This window comes from Fundulus heteroclitus, chromosome 17, assembly GCF_011125445.2.
Source record: "Fundulus heteroclitus isolate FHET01 chromosome 17, MU-UCD_Fhet_4.1, whole genome shotgun sequence".
Classification (NCBI taxonomy): domain Eukaryota; kingdom Metazoa; phylum Chordata; class Actinopteri; order Cyprinodontiformes; family Fundulidae; genus Fundulus; species Fundulus heteroclitus.
Window position 1 is genome coordinate 16527364 of NC_046377.1, and position 18704 is coordinate 16546067.

Below are 18704 nucleotides of genomic sequence, written 5' to 3' on the forward strand. Positions count from 1 at the left end.
GTAGGTGCAAACCTAAACAGAACTACAAGAGCCCCAGGAACCTAAAACTAAATAATAATAAATAGAAACTAACAGACTAATTGATAAGATGGGAACACATAAACCAAAATTACAGGATCACCAGGAACTTAACACTGAATCATCAAATTCCAGAGGATCCTGGCAGTTTAAGCTGATTTGTTAAAAAAAAAAATATATATATATACAAGATTTGTAAAAAAAAAAAAATAAAAATTATACACAAATTTATACAAATTACTTGCTCGGGGGGAATGAAAAAGCTGGCCTCACTTTCTAGGATTGTATTTGTACAACAAGTCCAGCTTCTTAAAAGCAAAGCATGGACAGAATTTGCAGTGCAGTTTAGAACTAAAGTACCCAAAATCACTCCCCTGTCTTCTGATAACTTATTCTCCATGTGACCAGTAAATATTTTAATTACTGCTTAACGTAGGATTGTGTTTAGAAGCTGAAAACTGTCCGTTTTTTGGCTTAAATATTTCAGTAAATCCTCTTGTTATCTGTTTAAAAAAAAAACAAAAAAAAAAAAAAAACATCTGCATGAGTGTAGGTACCGTTAAGCAACTGACAGGAACCGCAGCTGTCATATGAAACTAAAAGAAAGGATTACAAATGCCTCATGATGTGTGGCATAATAAGTCGTCTGTTCCCCAAAAACCAACGAGAAAGAGGCGCCTTCAAACACAAACTGGGTAAGATGGCACAGTTTCAGAGCAGGAAACCGAAAGTAATACGTGTTAATAGTGAAAACCCCACAAGTAAAAGAAACGAAACAAACTGTCGGAAAAAATAAGTCTGAAAAGTGAGAAACCAGATTAGGGATTTTCAAGGACAGTGAACGGCTAAATTAAAGGGATTATCAGTGATCGATCGTTAATCAGCGTCTGGGAGGGGAATGATGCTGCAACTTTTCACTAATCAAAGACATTCAAGTTAATCTGCTCAGAAACTAAGCACAGTTTTTTTTATTGTAATTTGATGATGAACTTTGGTATTGTGGATGGAGAAATGTTAAAAGGAGCTGTAAGCTTTCTGTGATGATGGCTCTAAAAATAACTAGTCTGAAACATCTGCTGGATTCTCACGCCTTCACGTCTACAGTCGGGCCTCAGGCCTTCTGTTGTTGCAGCGACTCATTTACGTTTGCCAAGGCCCGACTTGACGCCTCCTTCAGACATGGTTTCGTTGCAAAGAGGTTGTTTTTTTCACTTGGGCTTCTTCTTTTGTGAGCAGTGAGACCATTAAAAAAAGAGACAAAAAAAAAAAAAAACATGCAGCAGGCAGGAGGCTGCAACAACAAACTCCTGGTTTTATCAGGACAACTTCAACAGATAAGCCCAAAGCGCCTGGGTTCATTTGCTAAGAGTTTAACATTTGGAAGGCAGGGTTATTTAAACTTCTGCTTTTTTACGAGCACATATATAGCATTTATCATTCTGTTTTGGCCTGACTCATGCAGGTCCTGCAAGCTCATTGTGAGTGAAACAAGCATATGTTCTCACTGTAACCAAATCAGCTATGTTTCCAGCACTTATTAGTTGCTAAATATAATTAACACAAACTAATTTTTTTTTGCTTTGTACAGAAGCAGACAATAATGGTTTTCGTAAACTTTAAAAGCGCCATGTGTCCAGCACTGCTTGGGTTTCAGAGGACACTTTAAAGAGCACCTACTGATAAAGATGCATTTTTGACAGCTTCTTCTCATCCCTGGAGTTAAACTTTAAGTCATGCTTAGATTTTAAGCTACAACGGATCATAAAAGTCACAAAACCCAAGAATAATGTTCCAAATCCAAGGTAATGAAAAGTAATATTATTATCTATGACAACTTTTTTTGATTCACTTTCTTTAGTCAAAAGTAAATTTTTAGCTAAATTTATCTGTTATTTCCTGGAGTTGTGCTTTATGATCTGTTTTAAAATTAACAGGAAATCCACCCTGGGTAAATTGTACTGTGTAAATAATACAATTCCCCTTTTTAAATCGTGTTAATTTCTTATGCAAATCCAGGAGATAATTATCACTTAGTTTATCGTTTTGTTTTGGGGTTTTTTTGCACTAAGAGGCTGCAGCACAGAACAGTCCCTTAGTCACGCAGATGTTTGGGCAATATTATCCTTTATCTGAGATGGCTTACTACCATGTGGCATTTGAGACAAATTTAAAAGCTTAATAAACAATAAAGTCCGAGTTTACTTCAGACATCTGCCTGGCACAAAAAGACAGTTAACTAAGCCAATAGGAGACAAGAATGAGAAAAATAGTTCAATGTTTTTGAGGAAGTTGGATGGCAAATGTTACAAAATGAGCCCAATACCTTTTAATAAAGCAATTCTCAGAAAACAAAATAACTAACTGAAAAATAATTATGTTTTGTGGAAATAAATCTCCAAATCGAAACCAACTGGCTGAACCGTTCCTGGGTGTGTAACCTGACCTCTCTGAAGGTCAGAAGGAGAAGAGGTGATTTTCTGTAGAACCTTCTGAAAGTGAACATAACAGGTGGTGTTTATGATGTTTATTATAATATTTATGGATTTTATATGAATGCTTCCTGTTTCTTTCCAACTACAATTTCTTTAAACAGTGAATCACTTTACAAAAATAACTGTTTATTCAGTTACTAAACAACTAGATCACACTGTTAATTAATGCAGTGGGGGGCGTTAACATTTCTGTCAGCTTACTGATGAATAATGTCAAGCTAGAAGAGGCACGAATCAAGAATAGAATTTAAAATTCTCCTTCTAACGTATAAAGCCCTTAATAATCGAGCTCCATCGTATATCAGAGCTCTGATTACCCCGTATGTTCCTAACAGAGCACTTCGCTCTCAGACTGCAGGTCTGCTGGTGGTTCCTAGAGTCTCTAAAAGTAGAATGGGAGGCAGATCCTTTAGCTATCAGGCTCCTCTCCTGTGGAACCAACTCCCAGTTTTGGTCCGTGAGGCAGACACCCTATCTATTTTTAAGACTAATGTTAAAACTTTCCTTTTTGACAAAGCTTATAGTTAGAGTGGCTCATGTTACCCTGAACTATCTCTATAGTGATGTGTGCTGTGATAGGCCTAGGCTGCTGGAGGACATCAGGGTCTAATTTTCTCACTCTACTGATTTCTACTGTTCTCCAGTTCTGCATTGTATTACATTGAAATGACTGTCGTCATTTCAGCTTTTAACTTTTTGCTCTCTCTCTTTTTCTTCATAGTAACTACACCTGGTCTGGCGTTCTGTTAACTGTGACATCATCCAGAGAAGACAGATCACCCGCTACTACCATCTAATGTAGAACAGATTACTAGATCAATGTGTGCTTCTGTGCTTTTTTGTCTGTCTTGTTGTGTCTCTGTTCTGTATTCTGTAACCCCAGTCGGTCGAGGCAGATGACCGTTCATACTGAGCCCGGTTCTGCCGGAGGTTTTCCTTCCCGTTAATGGGGAGTTTTTCTTCCCACTGTCGCTTCATGCTTGCTCAGTATGAGGGATTGCAGCAAAGCCATGTACAATGCAGCCGACTCTCCCTGTGGCTCTACGGTTCCCCAGGAGTGAATGCTGCTTGTCGGGACTTTGATGCAATCAACTGGTTTCCTTATATAGGACATTTTTGACCAATCTGTATAATCTGACCCAATCTGTATAATATGATTGAACTTGATTTTGTAAAGAGCCTTGAGATGACATGTTTCATGATTTGGCGCTGTATAAATAAAATTGAATTGAATTGAATTGAATTGATTTGATTATCTATAAAATATCTATAATAATGTGCAAGAATAAAAACAGCAACACCATAGGTAGTTTTTGTTTTACAAGACAATAATGTTTTTTTTGTTAGAATATAAAAATCTTTTCCTCCTCTACTTTCTCATTGTGGTGTCCGTATAACATTTTATATATATTTATATATATATATATATATATATATATATATATATATATATATATATATATATATATGAGAGCCAGCGATTTTATTTTATTTTGCCTTTGCTTTGCCTATGCTGATGAAGACTCTCAGTCATCCAGGTCATGGTCCATTCCAAAACTAGTAAACAAAGCAACTGGAATTGTTTTTCGTAGTACGAAAAAAAAAAACTCCAGTTGCTTTGTTTTTTACTTTTTTCCCTTTGCTTTGCCTAATTTGAGCGACCAGCAAAGCTATGTTAGCTCCTCTCCACCAGGGGGCGACATGGAGCCCTAACCGGAGAAGCGGCACCTCGCTCCAGCGCGACGCCGCCGAGGAAGAGTGAGACGCGGCGGTTGTCATGTGCAGTCAGCTGACGCGTCCTTCCCCCTTGCTCGAGATGTTTACTTTCTTTTGTCTAGCGCTCCTGTCGGTGGTCGTTTCGCCTCTCTTCTGAATGAATGCAGCGCTATGCTCGACCCAGGAGAGCCATGGTCGTCGTGAACTCGGTGCTGAAGCTGCTGCAGAGGCAGACCTACACCTGTCTGTCCCACCGATACGGTCTCTACCTCTGCTTCGGGGGGCTCGTCCTCATGATCGTTTCCGCCTTTCAGTTTGGAGAGGTGAGCCTGCTCTGGTGTCGCTTGTCAGGCTTGTAATTTCGTTTTTATTTTATGTCACTAGACCAGTTTAATGTGACGCCTTAAACTGGCGGTTTAAAGCCTTCTTCAAACCAAATTCCATTAAAAAAAACGCCAATTTAAGCAACTTTACTCTTCAGGCAGCAGACACGAGTTGTCCTTAGGTATGTAGGAGTTTTTCTCAGTCTTTACGGCATACAGGAAAATTCGTCACTGTAAAAAAACACCGTTGAACAAACAAACCCTTGCCAAAGGATTCATACCCTTTGAGCTCCCATTTTTGTCCTGTTAAATCACAATCCCCCTGATTTAGTGTGACACAGTAACAGTGAGTGGCGTGTGATTGCGAAGTGGACGGAAACCGCTGCAATCTGCAGCCTTTTGTATTCTAATATACAAAATGTAACTCCCCTGGCAGGTTATCTCATGACACGGCAAGGCCTGTTTGCATTTTGCATGCCACAGTTCTCCTGATGTAGAGCCTAGGTAACACGTGCAAAGAGGCGCTCTCATCAAAAGTCCACACAATTTTTATTATAATGTAGCTACATGCAAAACATTATTATATATGCCGAAAGTCTAACATTGCACAGAGTCCTGGAGACGCCGTTCCTATGATGAAGCACGGTGGTGGCAGCGTTATGCTGTGGGGGACAGGAGAACAGGTCGGTTTTAACGGCTTCATTCCTGACCTGTCTGGTGGATTTCTTGGTCCTAATTCTGATTTCACTGAGTGGTTGATTTCTGCAGACAGCCGGTTGTGCTGGATTTTGTGTAACAGTACCAGAGTAAAGTGCGTTTATCGCTTCCTTTAACTTCACAGTTACACACTTCTTCGTGTTGTTTCCCGACCTTAAATTTTTTTTTATTTAACCAGGAAGTCCCTTGAGATTAAGATCTCTTTTTCGAGGGAGACCTGGCCAAGACGGCACACCAGTTAAAATACAAACAGAAGTACAACATAGATAAAATCTCACATATAGGAAAAGACAGGTCACATAGGGCAGTTACATTTTTCAATTACATGACATTTTAACATGGCTTTTAAATTCATTCAATGGGATTAGATCATTTAAATGGAGCAAGTTTTGTAAATTATTCCAAGACCATGGAGCAAAGTAAGAGAAGGATTTCTTCCCCAGCTCAGTAAAAACCATTGGAACCTGGTAAGATAAATCCCAACAAATTAACTGGAAGTTTGTGATCATTACAGGAGAAACTGTAAAAAAAAAAAAAAAAAAAAAGGCTCTGTACTTTTACTAATTTAAATGCACTTCAACGTTACCGTTGTGCTTAAATACATTTAATGCAGTGCTGTAGTGTCTTGGTTGTGGGTCACATTTGGGGTGGAGAAATATGTGAAAATTGCATCTACTCGTCATACAGGTGGTGGTGGAGTGGAGCCGGGATCAGTATCACGTGCTTTTTGACTCCTACAGAGACAATGTGGGTGGAAAATCATTCCAGAGCAGGTAAGATTCGATGTCGCCCCATTCCTAATATCTTCCTCTACCCCCTACCAACCTTCCACTCTCTGGCTTTCCCCCTCTTCTCCTCCTCTTCAGCAGCTCAATCCGCCTTTTCTCTCTAATGGTGCGTTCACACTGAACGCGGTCCAGGCGTTTTGAGCGAGTGACTTGCATATTATCTGTATGTAGAAGCACATTCGGGAGCGAACGCGGCAAAGTCAGACCATTTAAAGTCTATAAGTCTGCTTTTGGTTTCCCTAAATAAGAAGCCGCTCCAAGCTGAGGCTATGCATGTTTTTTGGAAGCGGAGAAAAGTTACTGAAACACAACCTGTCAGTCATTTGGCTCAGACACTGAGGAGAAAAAGGGAATCTTTGTAGCTCATCATCATGGGGCGACAGTGGCAGGAGTTAGGGAGTTCGTCCTGCAGCTGGTGGGTTGCCGGTTCGATCCCCTGCTTCGTCCTTGGGCCGGTTTGTGTGCTGGCGGTGGTCAGAGAGCCCGGTGCCGCTGTTCTTATCACCTCTGTCGGTCTGTTGAGATAATCGCCGAACAGTTTGTACTGGCAGGATACATAACCAGTAAAAACTGCAGTAAAGACGACGTGTACAAATTTGATTCATACTTAAGAGTGTTTTTTTTTCTCTTTGGCTCTAAAATTACATTTTTGCTTTGCATTGTATATTTTAAAAGATCCTGTTAATTCTTTTGGTAAAAATATTCCCAGATTCCACACAAGTTTGCCTTTGCTTAGAAAAACAGGACGTGGGGCCGAGCAGAAAGAAAAACCCGGGTCCAGATTCCAAACATCTGCACTGGGTAGACAAACGAGGTCCCACCTTTGCCGTTAGATCCCAGTCTTCGCTGATATGATCTTTTCTTTTTTTTTACCTTTCAGGCTCTGTCTGCCCATGCCTATTGACGTCGTGTACACGTGGGTGAACGGTACAGATGTGGCTCTCCTGAAGGAACTGAGGGCGGTCAAAGAGCAGCTGGAGGAGGAACAGAAAGCTCTGAGGTAGCTCTGGCCGCACAGCATCTGTTGCAGAGCAGCTTGTTTGCTCAGACTCATGCTGAAAATACTAACTTTTATTTTTATGCCTTATCATGATCAGCACAAACACCTTCACCATGATTAGATTCTTTAAAAAAAAGACTCGTTTTAAGGTTATTCCTGGAGAGATCGATTCTTTTAGGGTGTAGATATTTCCTGCATTGTTTCTAGCAAGTGTCTTTAAACACAGATTACGTGTTGTACACATTTTTTGTTTTGCAGGATAGCGTGCAGTGAATAAACATGCAGATCGTTTTACGTTTGTTTGTGTTTTTGCACACAGGGAACAGTTGGGCAAAAACACAAGTGACACCACAGAGGTGCCAAAAGATAGGTGAGTGTTTATATGACACACAGAGCCCTGACAAATATTTCTACCTTGCATTTATTTCCACATTTTGCTATATTTCAACCACTGTAATTGATCAAGATATCACGCAGAAGACCGTTTGTTTGCTGCTGGGGTCAGTTTAGGCTGTTAACACAAGGAAATTATCTAGAAACAGGCATTGATTCACTGGAAATCTGCAGAGCTGGTTTTAGTAGTTCTTTGATCTGTAGAGTACTTAGTTGGCCTACATCTATCTAATAACGTGTATTTTCCCCCCTTATTTTCTAACTATCTATCTATCTATCTATCTATCTATCTATCTATCTATCTATCTATCTATCTATCTATCTATCTATCTATCTATCTATCTATCTATCTATCTATCTATCTATCTATCTATCTATCTATCTATCTATCTATATATATATATATATATATATATATATATATATATATATATATGCTGAAATGAAGGGATGCATAATTTTTCTGTTTACATGCATCCCTTTATTTTGATTCCCTTAAATGATACCCAGTGCAAAATTAACCTCCACAAATCTCCCAGTTGGAGTCAGGCTGCGTTATTAATGCACATCTGTCTGAACACACCATCTACATGGTGATGGCAGCATCATACTGCGGGAATGCTTTCCCTCAACAGGTGCTGGGAGGCTGGTGAGAATTAACGTGAAGATGGATCAGAGCTAGATGCAGGTGGAAAGGCTGCAAAGGGACCACATAAATCTAGAAATTGTAGATTAATGTGTGTTCAACACTTTTCATCTTTTCATTTCTAAAACCACTACATTATTTTTAATGCGATTCACAATTATGCAATATTTTGTGTTGGTCTGTCGCACAACAATGTCTATAGTTGAAAAATTTTACTGTGTATGAATTGTTTTGCAAAGCAGAGTTGTTGTTTTTCTTTGTGTCTGTTGGGCTTTATTCTATCATTGTCCCAGACTTTATGGCTTAGGTGAAAGTCGCAGATAAAAGATGTATAGTAAGCAATTGTTGCAGTGCGTCGCTTTTATCTAGGTAAGCACACACCGTTTTATTCAGATTATTTTTGAAGATATCTGGGGCTGCGGGTTGTCAGACTTGCAAGCAGTTGCCTGTTGAGAGCAAAGCAACAATGCCCCTACAACAGGAAGCCGGGGTCGGTTAGACCGCAAACGAATGCAATTCAAAGGTCTGAGCTGATAAGATCCCAGAAAGATAAGGCGTGGGTGTTTATTTCCTCAGTAAAACTTGAGTTTTTATATTGATTACATATAAAAAAAAATGAGCTAATCGAAAAAGATGACCACATCTTCTAAACCTCGATGACAGAGAGAAAAATCTGCGTTATGATTTGTAGCAAAGGTTGAAATTCGGCTCAGGGCGGTTCCTGTTTCTTCGCTCACGTTCTGACGGAGTTCTGCGTCTTCCGCCTCGTCTGCGTTGTCAAAGTTAAACCGCCTGGTGCAACCTTTCACGTCGGCTGAATGTGGGATTGTCACTACAGAAAACGGCACAAGCACAACACGACAAAGGTCTCGCCTCTCCCTGTCTGTACAGACCATTTGTGCCTTTCTCGTCTTTTCACAGCGATAAGCCCGAATGCCTGCTGTCCCACTGCATCGTGGCGCCCATGCTGGCGCTGGATCCCGCGCTGCCGGCCAACCTCTCTCTCAAAGAGCTGCCGGCGGTGTCGGCCTCCCTCTCTGCCGCCAAGGAGCTGCTGGTCATGAGCAAACCGTTCCACGTGCCCGTCAGCGTCTCCGTCGTCGTCTTTCATTCGCAGGCTGACGGTAAAAACGGCTGCTTCTGGGAGCAAAGAGGCTTAGATTTAGCAGAAAATGCAGGATTGTTTTAAATTAATTTATGGTGCAACACCTTTGACCCTTTTCTCTCATATGACGATAAATTAGAAGTGTAAAAACCTCTCATTTGTGTCTTTTTCAGCTGATAAAGCCTATAAAGATCTTTCCAGGGAGGTGCAGAAATTTGCTGTTTCCAGATGCTATCTGGTGAGTGTTTTTACCCGTTTTAATGCCTTCAATCTGTTATTTTATTCTCCCGATACAGTTTTGCAATAAACTAAGTAAACCGTAGCATCAAAGTGCTGCTAGAAAAGCACCTTGACCACCACCATAAAAACTCTACAGCTTAGATGTCATTTTTCACAATGCCAAGATGGAAAAACACCAGCAGGGATATTGGAGAGTCATTCTTCCTCCTTTGCAGCCCATCGTTCTAATGTTGGACACATTCAAAGTGGAGACTATTTGAATAAAGCTGCCAATCATTTCTACAGTGGATATTCCTGCAAACTATGTACTTAATGCACAGAGAAATTGCAAAAAAAAAAAAAAAAAAACAGACCAATTTCAACATCTGCAGGCCTCAGACAACGTGTTAAATGTCCTAGTGCATGATATTACCATGTCATGGAGCAAATATGCATTTTTTTTTTTTGTTACAAATAACATGGTATTAGCTCAATATTTAGGAGTAGCTGTCAAGTCTGGGGTTTAAAGTGCGATGATTTAAACAGTTACCTTGCAGAGTAGACCATGAGCTCATCTGTAGACTAAGGCTGTATGATTCTGCCAAAAATCTAAATTGCGATATATTTCAACCATAATTGCAATTTCATTTTGACTTTTCTCTGCTTTTTAACTACCAGCAACAAAAATGGCCCGTAGATAAAGATGTTTATAATCAAGGACTATTTACAAAAGAAAAATAACTGTTTTTATTAAACAGGAGAATAACTTTGCAAGTTGGACATCAATCCTTGTTGAACATAAAGTGCAACTAACGAACAAGTCTATGTATTAAACAGTTTGACAGCTATTTAATGTTGTGGTGAGATTCCTGAAAGTTTCTGGTAAAAAGTTTGATTATGTAAACTCTCTAAAACAAACAATAAATTAGATTATCTCACTGCTGCAACTCCCTTCCCTCCCATGTGGAGGCAAACCCACTTTAAACATTATACCGACACCTAAAGGACGCGTCTGATTCACTAATTGTTACGTAGCCAAAAATTACAGACCTCTGCGATTTGGAAATTGCATTTTTTTTAAATCGCAATTATGTCGCAAATGTGATTAATTGTTCAGCCCTACTGTATACCAGAGTATACTCTGTTTTCCTTTGTATATACCGTATACATATATACATATATACATACACTGCAAAAGGGAACTAAAAGTAAGAAAAATGTTCTTAAAGTTTGTATATTTTTACTTGATTTGAGCAGCGAAATCAGACTATTTGCCAATTGAATAAGATTTTCGCACTTAAAATAAGAACAAGTCATCTCCATCATCTTATTTCAAGTGCAGGATGTCTAATTATCTTATTTTAGGGGTAGAAATTCTCATTCCATTGGCAAATAGCTGCTCAAATCAAGTAAAAATATACACACTTTAAGAAACTTTGTCTTACTTTTAGTTCCCTTTTTGCAGTGTATATACGGCTCTATATAGCTCCACTAGGAAACATCAGTCCCACCGGTTTGTCTTTCTTTCAGACGACAGATAAAGAGGCTCCGGGTCTGCTCCACATGCAGTCTCTGGCCTACCTGAGCGGCTTCCCGGCATCCATCAAAGAAACGGAGCAGCTGCGCGTCAAACTGCCTTCAGCCATAACCAGCAAGATCAAGCAGGTAGGACGGGCTGGCGCTGGCGCTGGTTGTGGTGGTCTGCAGGGTTCCCACGCTGTGTGGATGCCGTCTGCCTGGTCTGGAAAAGAGAAATGGTGTCTGGAGCTGTTTTAATATTTCTCGTCTACATTTCCTGCTCCTTTATCACCGCGCTGTGCATCTGTTTCCTCAAGATAATCACCCCCAGAAGTTTGTTTTAAAAAAACAGTATAAATGTTTATTGATGGTTTCCATCCATCTGTCCATCAATCAGTCCGTCCCTCTGTCCAGTCGCCCGTCCAGCCGTCTATTCATCTCTCCATCTCTCCATCCTTCCGTCCATCCATCTCTTTATCACCATCCATCCGTTCATTCATTCATTCATTCATCCATCCATCCATCCATCTCTCCATCCACCCATTTATCCCTCTCTTCATCTCCATCGACCCATCTGTCCATCCATCCATCAATCTCTTTCTCCATCCATCCATGCATCCATCCATCCATCCATCCATCCATCCATCTCTTTATCTCCATCCATCTGTCCATTCATTCATTCATCCATCCATCCATCTCTTTATCACCATCCATCCGTCCATTCATTCATCCATCCATCCATCCATCTTTCTACCATCCATCCATCTGTCCATCCATCCATCCATCTTTCTATCATCCATCCATCCATCTCTCCATTCATCCATCCATCTTTCTACCATCCATCCATCTCTCCATCCATCTATTCATCCATCTCTCCATTCATCCATCCATCTTTCTATCATCCATTCATCCATCTCTCCATTCATACATCCATCTTTCTATCATCCATCCATCCATTTCTCCATTCATCCGTCAATCTCTCTCTTCCTCCGTCCATCCAACCGTCCATCCATCTCTTCATCCATCCATCCATCCATCCATCCATCCATCCATCCATCTTTCTACCATCCATCCATCTGTCCATCCATCCATCCATCTTTCTATCATCCATCCATCCATCTCTCCATTCATCCATCCATCTTTCTACCATCCATCCATCTCTCCATCCATCTATTCATCCATCTCTCCATTCATCCATCCATCTTTCTATCATCCATTCATCCATCTCTCCATTCATCCATCCATCTTTCTATCATCCATCCATCCATTTCTCCATTCATCCGTCAATCTCTCTCTTCCTCCGTCCATCCAACCGTCCATCCATCTCTTCATCCATCCATCCATCCATCCATCCATCCATCCATCTCTCTCTCTCTGTTCATCCATCCAACCATCCATCCATCTCTTCATATCTCCATCCATCCATTATTTTTTGGAACAAAGGATCATAAATATTGAGATCTGAGGAATTTTTGACTTGTATTATTGTATGTAGAGGAAAAATAAACTTAGCAGAAACCTGACATTTTATTCCCATAAGCTGTAAAAAAAAATAGACAAGAATAAAATAACCTATAAAAATTTGTCGATTCCTCTGAGAAGTTAGGTGGGAAAGTTTTTACATTTAGCCCAGCAGGGGGCAGAGTTGCACTCCTTATCAATGTGCTGTTGATGCTCTCTGGCTTCTAATCCACTGTAGTTATATGTGATCCTGAAAATGAAAGTTATTACTTTGAATTTCCTTGAAATTGGTACATTTAAACACTCATGTTACTCTTAAAGCCCTGTAAAAATACTTGAGTTAGTTTTTATGTATTTAAATTCCACTAAAGCCAGTTTCTAACCATAACATGTTGTATGTATACCATAAGCTTTTGACTGTTTATGCCTCTTAAGTAGGGTCAGGACTTGCCTGACGAGGCTTAAAACAAGCTAAAAATATTCCTTCTATTTTTAACAATCACTTTGATGTGAGGATGAAAGCTCTATGTTTGGCTCGCCGTCTCGCAGTTTGAGTATTTTGGGCGAGAGGAGTGTCACTAACGAGTGTAGAGGGATCCAGAACAATGAAAGAAAACAGAAGAAGTGTGAAGCTGAGTGATCCTGCCGCTGCATGTTAGATGACATATTTACTACCGTTGTATACGATGAGAAAGCAGATAAATATACAACAGGCTCATTGAATCCATGGAAAGCTAGTGTTGCCCTCCTACTTCTGAATTTGGGAGAAAATGATCCCTTAATTAAATGGTGACTAATTCTAACAACATGCATTCTGTTTAGTTTGAATAAAGATTACTTCAATCCTCTGTGACCGTTTTACAAAAGCTGTCAAATAATTTTTTTTTTATAACCAAGATTTTGCGTTTGGGCGACCCTGCAGATAAAAAAATACGCATCCTCAAAAAAAAAAAAACAGCTTTAATATTTAACATGTACAATTTAATATGTCTTATGTTTTAATTTGTTTAAGACGTTTCTGTTTGGCTCACAAAAGGCCAAAATATGTGCAAGTTCATCTATATTAGTCCAATAAGAAAAGAAAAAAAATCTTGTGAATGTCTGTTTTGCATTAAAATGAATTATTCATTCTGTTTTTCCTCTTACTTAATCTCACAACAAGCTTTTAATTATATAGAAATATACCTAGAGTTTATTTGGTTGTGGAAAATTAATAAATCCCTAAATCTGTCTACATAACGAATCACATCATGACCGACACAAACTAGAGACAAATTATCCAGCTTCTAGTACAAATTTTGCCCTACGGTTTTAATTTTCTATATGTATCCTAAAATCTATACTCATGTTAACTGTTTTATACATTAAATGAATTAATATGTTCATATTAGTACTGTATATTTCATGTTTCAAATGAACAGTTCTATATTTAAATTTTCTTAACAGTGCATAACCCTCGGAGCGCTCCAACCCCACAGTGGTGGCAGCATAATGCTGTGGGATCGCTTTTCCGCAGCGGTAGAACTGAGTCTGTTGTGGAGGTTCACCGTCCAGCAGGCGAGCAACCTTAAGCATAAAGCCCGGGCTACACGAGAATGGTTCAGATGGGTCCGCATTCAGGTGTGGAAATGGTCTAGTCAAAGTCCAGAGCAAAATCCAATTATTAATCTATGAAAAACCTTGGAATTTGCTGTGTTTGCTGGGACTCTCCACTCATTCTGGTTGAGCTTGTGTTTTATCTACTGCAAAAACAGAACCAAAAATAAGTAAAAATTTCTTGATATTAGTGTATTTGTCCTTGATTTGAGCAAGTAACTAAGATTATCTGCCAATGGAATGAGTCATTTTACCCCTAAAATAAGATAATTAGACATACTGCACTTTAAATAAGATGATGGAGATGAGTTGTTCCTATTTTAAGTGCAAATATCTTATTCCATTGACAGATTACCTTATTTACCTGCTCAAATAAAGTACAAATACACATATTTCAAGAAAATTTTAACTTATTTTTAGTTTAGTTCAGTCTGTTTTTGCAGTGTGCAAAAATCTTTAGATTGCCAAGTTTGTGAAAGGCATACCTCAGAAAGCTGTGGCTGTAATTGCAGCTTCTCAATCATTCTCTACTTTATGTTGGCCTATCACATAAAATCCTGATAAAAGACTGTTGAGTCTGTGGTTGTAAAGTGAGAGAAAGTAGAGGAAAAGTTGGATATGGGGTTACCTTTGCCAGACACCGGATGTCATTGGTTACGGCACAAAAAAACCCGGTCACATCCAAAAATTGGTGATGCTTATTAATCCAACTTTAAGGAATTGGATGGACATGAGTGTTGAGCTATTTCTGATGTTGTGAGAAAAACTGAATCAAGGGAATAGGTTTAGTTTTTTAATATATTGTTTTTCTGAAATTACTGAAATAAAGTACTAAAATATCACTAAACTGGCATCAGTTGACTAATTGGCACAATAAGTACCATTTCTGTTTGAATTGTAAAATTTGAGCCTAATTTCAAGAGTCTGTGACCAAAGCAGCTGTTTGGCTGCGTGTGATGACCTGTGAGTTACCAGCATTTAACCCACATATCATCTTCCCCAAACCAGTTGTCCCATCGTTCCATGAACCGGCCTCCGGGCTTCAGGTTGGTGTGATAATATCCGGCGATATTCAGGCTGTAACTGTATCTGGTGTTGGTTTGTGTGAGGGTGGCTGTCATTAGAACAACTGTTTGCTGTGGCATGATGCCAGTCTGCGTGCTGAAAGGTCACCAGTATTTTTCTGAACCTGCCTGACCTCGTGAGAGTCGCCCCCCTCGTCCCTCGCCTTTTCTACCTCGAGTCCACTTTTGATGATTTACGGCGCGCTGGAAACGAGTGAGGCGGAGTCCAGGAAAGACGGCGGAGGGCTCTGTGCTGGTCTGCCATTTCCAGCTGGCATGGGCTCCCTCCCGCTGCACAGGCCTCCACACAATGCACAGTTTGGGTTTCAGGGTGCTTCCTGGTGCCGCCGGGCCGCTTCTTTGAAACGGGGATGATGTGCATAGTGCGGAGGGAGCGGTTCAGCGGTGAGAGCTGCTCTGTATTTATAGCGGGTATTAGACTGAGTGATGCGGTGATGAAAGCTGGACTACAGGCCCCATCATCGGCCCGAGCTGCCGCCTGTCGAGTCCTGACCCGTGTTTGTGTACGAGCCGGCTGAGCTGACGTGTTTACATCGCTGTGTATTTTAATAGATATGAGGAGGACTTGTCTGTCTACGTGATGTACCTTCAGAAAACAAATTTACATTCAATAAATTAGAATAACTTCTAAACACATCTATTAAATATTTAGCGTTGCACAGATATAAAAATCTGGGCCGACATAGGTTTTCCGATAACCGATATTTACCTCTGTGTGTGTGTGAGTGTGTATCTATCGATCTATCTATCTATATATAGATAAATAGATATATCTATATATAGATAAATAGATATATCTATATATAGATAAATAGATCTATCTATATATAGATAAATAGATATATCTATATATAGATAAATAGATCTATCTATCTATCTATCTATCTATCTATCTATCTATCTATCTATCTATCTATCTATCTATCTATCTATCTATCTATCTATCTATCTATCTATCTATCTATCTATCTATCTATCTATCTATCTATCTATCTATCTATCTATCTATCTATCTATCTATCTATCTATCTATCTATCTATCTATCTATCTATCTATCTATCTATCTATCTATCTATCTATCTATCTATCTATCTATCTATCTATCTATCTCTATCTATCTATCTATCTATCTATCTATCTATCTATCTATCTATCTATCTATCTATCTATCTATCTATCTATCTCTCTATCTATCTATCTATCTATCTATCTATCTATCTATCTATCTATCTATCTATCTATCTATCTATCTATCTATCTATCTATCTATCTATCTATCTATCTATCTATCTATCTATCTATCTATCTATCTATCTATCTATCTATCTATCTATCTATCTATCTATCTATCTATCTATCTATCTATCTATCTATCTATCTATCTATCTATCTATCTATCTATCTATCTATCTATCTTCTATCTATCTATCTATCTATCTATCTATCTATCTATCTATCTATCTATCTATCTATCTATCTATCTATCTATCTATCTATCTATCTATCTATCTATCTATCTATCTATCTATCTATCTATCTATCTATCTATCTATCTATCTATCTATCTATCTATCTATCTATCTATCTATCTATCTATCTATCTATCTATCTATCTATCTATCTATCTATCTATCTATCTATCTATCTATCTATCTATCTATCTATCTATCTATCTATCTATCTATCTATCTATCTATCTATCTATCTAGCTATCTACTTTATCTATCTATCTATCTAGTCTAAATCTATCGATCTATCTACTATCTATCTATCTATCGATCTATCTATCTTATCTATCTATCTACCTTCTATCTAGCTATCGATCCTAATCTTACTATCTATCTATCTATCTATCTATCTATCTATCTATCTATCTATCTATCTATCTATCTATCTATCTATCTATCTATCTATCTATCTATCTATCTATCTATCTATCTTCTATCTATCTATCTATCTATCTATCATCTATCTATCTATCTATCTATCTATCTATCTATCTATCATTATCTAGTCTATCTATCTATCTATCTAATCTAGCTATCTACTAATCGATCTTATCTATCTATCTATCTAGCTATCGATCTATCGATATAATTGTTTAAAGCATAAAACCGTACCAAATAAAAATATAATTACACTTTTGGAAGAAGTCTGTGCATTTACAGCCTTGCTGTAGAGTTAATTTTTTTTTTTTTTTTTTTATTTGCCACATTGTTACATGATCTTCTTTTTTTTTTTTTTTTTTCTTTTCTTTTGCTTAATCCAATATTCCTGTAGCCACTGATGTAATTCAAAATTATTCAGACTGCTACGTATCTTGGATTGATTTTTAAGGTTGTTAAAAATCCTGCAATCCTTCATGGATTCGTTAAAGTCGGCGAAATGTTAGTTTTCAGGGTATAAATTAAAGCAAATAAAATATTAATTATCTGGTTTGTATTTCGTTAATCATAGCAGAGCTGCAAATTGTCCTCAACCTCCCTCTAATCTTTAATCGGACAAAAACAAAAATAAAACTGTTTAATCATGTGGGTTTTTTTTTTATCTGTAGATAATCTCATCAAATGGGATTTGCTTTAAATCACTGCTTGCATGCCTTTGTGGCTTAGTTTATCTTGGATCGTCAGCATTTGTCAGATTTAAATGCATTTGTTTCCCCTGATGGAAAGCTTGCATTTCCTGCCCTGATCAGTAACTTGTGACTCTTCAGATCAGCCGCCACATATAAGGTAGTCTGTCCACAGTGTTTGATCCATTTTTGTTTCCTCTTCAGTTTAATAATTGCTGTTTCTATCATATATAGTACAAATTGGATCATAGAGTTGAAATTAATTCAGATTTTTTAAAATTAATAGCAAATATCTTGATCCAAGCAGAGCGTTTCTTCGGGCCTTCATCTGTACTTTTTCTTCCAAGAAGCCTTGTTTTTCCTAATTTTCCAAAATTGAGCCAGTGAGGATATAGACACAGGAACTCAATGTGCATCCAGTAAATTTCAGCTTCTTTTGGTTAGACTCGTTTCCTCTGTTAGTTTGTTTTAAACACAGGCAGCTCTGCCCTTTGCATTTATAATATGTTTTATTGTTATTTGAAATGTATTTAAAATAAGATTTATCCTTGTGTGTAAAAAGAAACATTAAGAAGAGACAAGGCTGCTAAAAACATGCAGAGGTCACCCTGGTTTTTAGGAGAGAACCTAGGTTGACGGTGCCATCCTAGTTTAAACGATAACGATAAATCTATACGATAAAGGCGCACTCCTAAATGATAGCCTACATTAATACAATACAAAATGGGGCTTTAAATGATTTTGCATTTTCAGTTTTCATTTATTTATGGAAAAAAAGACTGTCCCAACTGAAACTAAGAATACAATTAATTTCCCCCTAAACCTAGTAACTGGTTTTCCACTCTTTGAAGAAATGTCCTGAACATCCATTCTCCTTTGGGACTTTTCTGCTAGAGAGCAGAAATCATCTTTCCATCTATTATGACAAGTTCTTGGAGACCTTGGAGCTCTCTCAAGGACACCATTTTCTTCCTAGTTCTGTTTATTATAGTTAAAATGAAAAACCTTGAGCCAAACTGAGGAAGGGAGGACTGCATGGTCTTAGATGTTGTTC

The 18704-nt window shown here is 38.3% G+C and overlaps 1 protein-coding gene across 1 annotated transcript in view; it reads left to right on the forward strand.

The window, feature by feature from the left end:
• The first annotated feature begins 4259 nt into the window (after nt 1-4259).
• gnptab (N-acetylglucosamine-1-phosphate transferase subunits alpha and beta) overlaps nt 4260-18704 on the forward strand; it is a 39450-nt gene continuing 25005 nt past the window's right edge. The window contains exons 1-7 of the mRNA XM_036149052.1: nt 4260-4549; nt 5954-6039; nt 6935-7054; nt 7374-7424; nt 9015-9217; nt 9372-9436; nt 10948-11082. Coding sequence (XP_036004945.1) covers nt 4388-4549; nt 5954-6039; nt 6935-7054; nt 7374-7424; nt 9015-9217; nt 9372-9436; nt 10948-11082 — 822 coding nt within the window. The 5' untranslated portion in view covers nt 4260-4387. The remainder of the gene's footprint in view (nt 4550-5953; nt 6040-6934; nt 7055-7373; nt 7425-9014; nt 9218-9371; nt 9437-10947; nt 11083-18704) is intronic.